This window comes from Cydia splendana, chromosome 5 (genome assembly GCF_910591565.1).
Source record: "Cydia splendana chromosome 5, ilCydSple1.2, whole genome shotgun sequence".
Lineage (NCBI taxonomy): Eukaryota > Metazoa > Arthropoda > Insecta > Lepidoptera > Tortricidae > Cydia > Cydia splendana.
The window spans coordinates 22,002,767-22,008,920 of NC_085964.1; the positions used below are offsets into that span (position 1 = coordinate 22,002,767).

At 39.3% G+C, this 6,154-nt stretch overlaps 1 protein-coding gene and 1 non-coding gene across 5 annotated transcripts in view; both read left to right on the forward strand.

The window, feature by feature from the left end:
• Window positions 1-5,841, forward strand: part of LOC134790939 (adenylate kinase isoenzyme 5) — a 53,672-nt gene extending 47,831 nt beyond the window's left edge. For all 4 annotated transcript variants that reach the window (XM_063761957.1, XM_063761954.1, XM_063761956.1 and 1 more), the window contains 2 exons: window positions 4,886-5,046; window positions 5,537-5,841. In XM_063761957.1, the coding sequence (XP_063618027.1) occupies window positions 4,886-5,046; window positions 5,537-5,659 (284 nt within the window). In that variant the 3' untranslated portion in view covers window positions 5,660-5,841. The remainder of the gene's footprint in view (window positions 1-4,885; window positions 5,047-5,536) is intronic.
• Window positions 635-711, forward strand: Trnag-acc (transfer RNA glycine (anticodon ACC)). Its single transcript is given in 2 exon segments — window positions 635-671; window positions 676-711. It is a non-coding gene; the product is annotated as a tRNA-Gly (tRNA).
• Window positions 5,842-6,154: the final 313 nt, after the last annotated feature.

Below are 6,154 nucleotides of genomic sequence, written 5' to 3' on the forward strand. Positions count from 1 at the left end.
TCCACAGGATATGACTTAGAGATCTAATTTACATCTCACATCTAATAGATATCTTACTCTATCTAACGTAAAAGTGTCATTGGTTGCCGAATTGCGCTGCAAAAGAGAACTAGTTGATATCTAAACTATAACGTATCTAGAATGGATCTAGTACGTGTCGTATCTTGTGAATATCTTGAAGTTCGAATACGCCAGTTAAAGTAAGAGAGTAGGAATGTACTCCTACTGTGCCCTGTTACGGCAAAACAGCGTATCCTATTACATATTTTCTATTTAGATAAGGGGGCAATTTAGACTGCGGGGTAATTAAAACTAATCGAAATATCTTCCATGTTTTACATTATTAACTAGAGTGCCATATATCTCCAGATAGCGATAAAGATGTTTTGTGTGAGACTCTAGTTAATAATGTAAAACATAATTTTAATTTTTAACAAGCAGAAACGTCTGCCAACGATGCTATTAAGCTTAGAATAAATTTAAAAGTGGAAAAATTACTGTCTTGGGTGAGACTTGAACTCACGGCCTCTGGATTGATACTCCAGCGCCTCTGCCATCTGAGCCACCAAGACCTCATCCATAGCCAGCAAATCTACCTATAATATGGTGGAAAGATTTGCTGGCTATGGATGAGGTCTTGGTGGCTCAGATGGCAGAGCGCTGGAGTACCTATCAATCCAGAGGCCGTGAGTTCAAGTCTCACCCAAGACAGTAATTTTTCTACTTTTAAATTTATTCTAAGCTTAACGTAAAACATGGAAGATATTTTGATGAGTTTAAATTATCCCGCAGTCTAAATTGGCCCCCTGGACCTTACGCCGTTTGTAACAGGACAGTGTAGCGTTCTCCTAATCAGGTATGGTCTACTGGAGTCAACCTATCTTGTGTTGCTCGGACTGAGGCAATACGGGCTGATCAATTAATGCGTATGGCCATTAGGCATCAGGGTACGGGCATCAGGCATCAGGATAAGGGCATCAGGCATCAGGGTATACGGGATCAGGCACAAAAATAAACATATTTTTCGCTATACATCAGTAGCGATGACTAATTAATATTCGTAAAGTAAGCCGGAGTTAATTTGGCCAGTGACGCCATGATTTCAACAAATGAGATTTCACATATAAAACGATTTCGCTTACGCGACGCTTGGTGCCCAGAACTCATAGCGTCTCGTACTCGTAACGTTTTTACGATACGCTTACGCTCCGTGTCATGAGGGCCTTATTTCATATTTCTTTATTTCGTAAATGCACGGATACATTACACGTCAAAATATTTTAAAGATAAGATTAGCACTTATTATTAACTAGCTGTGCCCGCGGCTCCGCCCGCGTGGAATTCGGTCTGTGTCAGTAAGCGGCTAATTTCTAATCCTAATTTTTCTCCCTCTCCCCTGGAGGCGGAACTTGAAGTAAAGTTGACAGATGGATATGCTCCGAGGATATGCTAGAGGACAGTAGTCCAGATAAAATATTTTACAATTAGGTAGGTACCACTAAATAAAACTACACTCCAAATACAATAGTTTTATTCGCCCTTATTAAAATTTTATACGTGATTTAAACGACAGAGTAGTAGATGTATTGTATATCGGACGATACAGTAAGGTATACGCGCGCGAGCGAAAGCGAAGCGGCCTGCCTGGCTAGAGCGCCACTCACCGTGATCTTCTTCAGACTCCTGAGGAAGACCACGTGCCCCTTGTAACCTCAATGCGTTGCGAGACTTTCACGAATGATTCGATTTTTTTCGGGAAGGCATGGTAATGCGTATAAAATGCGAGTCCTAAATCGTTTGACTCCGCAAACGACCAGTGCCGGATTAAGATATTTTGATGCCCTAAGCATTTCTAGACCATGGTGCCCCCTCTCCCTAGGGTCACTTACATTGATTTTTTTTGGTAAGTTGAGTGACGTTCATTGCCGCATTACAGCTGAGAATAGAAATCAGTCACATAATTTTATCACGAAAATTGACAGTGCTGCAGCAGTAACGTTGCAACAGAGTAATACAGCTGCAGTAGCCATATCTTAGAAAGTGATTGAAAACGCGAGCGAAGCCAGCGCGAAAATTTTTCGATATAAAAACGCAATTTGATAGACAGTTGTACATTTGTACTTTTAGTATGGAAATCAGTCACATAATTTTATCACGAAAATTGACAGTGCTGCAGCAGTAACGTTGCAACAGAGTAATGCTGCTGCAGTTGATATATCTCAGAAAGTTATTGAAAACGCGAGCGAAGCGAGCGCGAAAATTTTTCGATATAAAAACGCAATTTGATAGACAGTTGTACATTTCTACTTTTAGTATGGAAATAAGTCACATAATTTTATCACGAAAATTGACAGTGCTGCAACAGTAACGTTGCAACAGAGTAATGCTACTGCAGTCGCCACCCGAATGTCACCTTTTAATATATCTTATAATGTTATTGTAAACGCGAGCGAAGCGAGCGCGAAAATTTTTCGATATAAAAAACGCAATTTGACTTAGAAAGTTATTGAAAACGCGAGCGAAGCGAGCGCGAAAATAGTTGGATATAAAAACGCAATTTGATAGACAGTTGTACATTTTTACATTTAGTATGGAAATCAGTCACATAATTTTATCACGAAAATTGACAGTGCTGCAGCAGTAACGTTACAATAGAGTAATGCTGCTGCATTCGCCACCCGAATGTCACCTTTATCATATCTTATAATGTTATTGTAAACGCGAGCGGCGAAAATTTTTCTATATAAAAAACGCAATTTGATAGACAGTTGTACATTTTTACTTTTAGTCCCAACCAGGCGCGAAAGGGATGGGACAGTTTTCTATCAGCCTAGCTTTGCATAGGGCTCGATATTTAAGGGTCTCAGCGAGGTTGTTTTCATACAGAAAAGATGCAAGAAAGCAGAGCTTGGAATTGACGAAGTGAATGTGAAGTGTGAGCAAGGCAGCTGGCCCAGCTGCGAAAGAGGAAAGCTTGGATTTGGATCCACGCCCAAGTGTAATTAAGGCAGAAGATCAACTTTGCCATAAGGCAGAAGACCTCGCATAAGACCTTACGCCGAACTGCAAAAGAGTGGCTTGAAATCGAATCTATGCATGTAATCACGACTCTTCTATTGCCCGCTCTTTAGCTTCACCCGGAAGCGCTACTTGACAGGATGCTTTTAGTTTTCGGCTTTCACGGGGCCCCTTATAACACTTTGACAGTTAGGTCTCAGGATCGCGGCTAAGGAGCAACTCGGCTTGGCCGACAAATCTGGCGTACAACAGAGAAAAATTCGCTATAAAATCGGTAACCTATGTCGAAAACATCGGCTGGCCGCAAGCCCGAAAGCAAGATTTTTTTCCATGACTTTAAGGGCCTCCGCGTAAGGTCAAATCGAAAGCCTACGTTGGAGATGTTCTTACGTACCCTCATTCTCTCACTCCACGACGACTGCAATGCTGATGCAGCCTGCGCGTTTTTTTGCCTACGGTTTTGGTTTTGGTGCCCCCTAGACGTGGTGCCCTAAGCAAGTGCTTATTTTGCTTAAATGGCCGGCACTGCAAATGACAGAGGTCAATGTTTTTTTTTTTTCAAAGTACCCACCTTCGTGGCCATTATTAAGTGCTTAAAAAAGGAGGCGATACCTACGTATGAATATGGATTTGATATGGGTGCGATATAATTACGATTAGGTATAATTCATGATGTAGAAAATTATTAATTTTAAATAATTATGCAATTATACGCGTGTTGATATGTGTGTTTATTTTACCACTACGTAACTATGTAAACTCATTTTTAGTTTTCTTGATTACTTAAGGTTTACTCAGTTCCCCAAAAGATGGCACTGTGCAATGAGGCACAATTAATTTACTGTCGTTTAATTTTGTTGTATTATTAACTTATTAAATCAAGATAATTATTCAATTATTTTTGTTGATATCCGTACCCTCTCTTCTAAACTTAGAGTTATTTTGGCAAAATCTTTCCTCGGTGGCTTATTCATGTCACAACGTATTGCGCGTAGCGCCATCTGTTAGTTTACCAGGGTACTCAATAGTGGTAGCACATATTTGAAAGAAGTTTGCCCCTCCTTCCTAAGTAGCGCCATAAGATTCAGGGGCAAACTTAAGTCAATCGAGTGTTGTGGCTACCCCCCCTTTTAGGGGTTGAATTTTTATAGCCTATAACCTGGCCGGGGATTTTCTCGATAGATTAGTAAAGTTTTCATCAAAATCCGTTCAGCCGTTTTCACGTGATGCGCGTTCAAATAAACAGACAAACAGATAAACAGACAAACAGACAAAAATTCTAAAAACTTTTGGAACGTGTTTTGTTATCGATTCTAAGTATCCCCAGACAACTTTTTTTCAAATATCTTCCATGTACAGACTTTCGACCGTCTTCAGCTTTATTATATGTATAGATAGATTACATTTTCCATCATTGATAATGGGCAAAAGGAAAACATTCAAATCATACAATGTCAGATTAAATAGAATAATAAATAACAATAAATTTAAAGTAGGTAAATTCAAATTAAATGTCACAGAATTCACGAATATCATAAAATGCATTATTAATTAACCATTTCTTTAATTTCCTATAAAATGAGTTATTATTTTCTACGTTTTGTATGTCATTTGGGATGGCATTGTAGATTTAGAGACTTAGACGGCATGGTCACGTTTGTTTAATAAGTAGGTATTCGCTCCGTACCTGACTGCGCCGCCCTAGTGGGTGTGGGGCATATTGCTTATTTGACTGTGTGTGTGAAACATATTGCTGCCAAATAATATGAAGATAATAATAGAAAGTTCATAATTTCACCACCTCCACCACGTCTTCGCACAAAGCCTATATGACATTCATTTCAATCTGTTTGCTTTTCTTTCACAGACATGTCATCAATGCAACAGTTCACCCACGCCATGTCCCGAATGGGCGGAGGGCTAGCCAACGGCTTCGCCAACGGAGGCCTACGCAACGGGAACGTGGGCAACGGGACCATTCCCAACGGGAACGTAGGCAATGGGTTCATTGGGATGGCCAATAATAAGGTATGTGTGGCAGTTTGAACTTTTTCTATATAATCCACACAAAAAGGGGTAGAATTTAATAGCACTAGCAGTTATATAACAGTGTGTGACAGTTACAACATAATTCAACACTATCAATACTAATACGTTATCCCTGTCACACGATGTTATATAATACCATTATAAAACTGATGTTATTAAACCTAGATTTGCTTTTCCATGTACTTTTTTATGTAACTTATATTATTAAGGAAATAAAAGGCTAAAATAAAATAAAATAAATATGTATATTGTCCACCTGACTCAGATTTTACTAGAGTCAGACCAAGAATAGTCTGCAGCGGATTTGATAGCCCACGCAGTGCAAGTGTTAATTTTAAACGTCAAACTTCTATGAAATTATGACGTATAAATGACACTTGCACTGCGTGAGCTATCAAATCCGCTGCAGACTTTTTTTGGTCCGACTCTACGTACTTACAATAATATATTTTACTTTTTTTCTTTCCAGGTAAAACCTATAATGAACAACGTAGCGAAAATCCCAACTGTGTCCCAAATGACCCACGATGAGGTCAGAAGACTCTACGAACAGAGCTCAGGAGAGGTGATGACACTTAATACACACATGTAATTCAAAAACATAACCTATCCTTTAGAATAATGAAGCCTAGAAGTTTGGTTCCGTAGAGACAAAATTGTGCTATCTTCATCTCTGTCTCTCTTACAAAAACTGAGTGAAAGCGATTGTTAATACATTACAGACATCTGTATATAACAAATCAAGTTAAGATTCTAATAATTCGAATAGGCAATCTCTATTACCTTCCTTCCTTCATAACCAGGTTATAGTTGTCTACGTCTAAAGGCCCGTCCAGACGTTGGTAAATTTGATCAGAAAAGAAAGTGGCTTCAAGTTCATCCCACGTACACAATTTAATCACCAATTTTATATTTATGGTGACATTCAAGCGCTCGATATTAATAAAATGCCCCCAGACGCGCATACGCATACTATAGCGTCGAAATTTGGCATTCTTGCGTCCTCGCCTTAATTTGATCGGTCATAATCTTAAGGGGCCCACTGATTACCAGTCCGCCGGACGCTATCGGCCTGTCAGTTAACGCA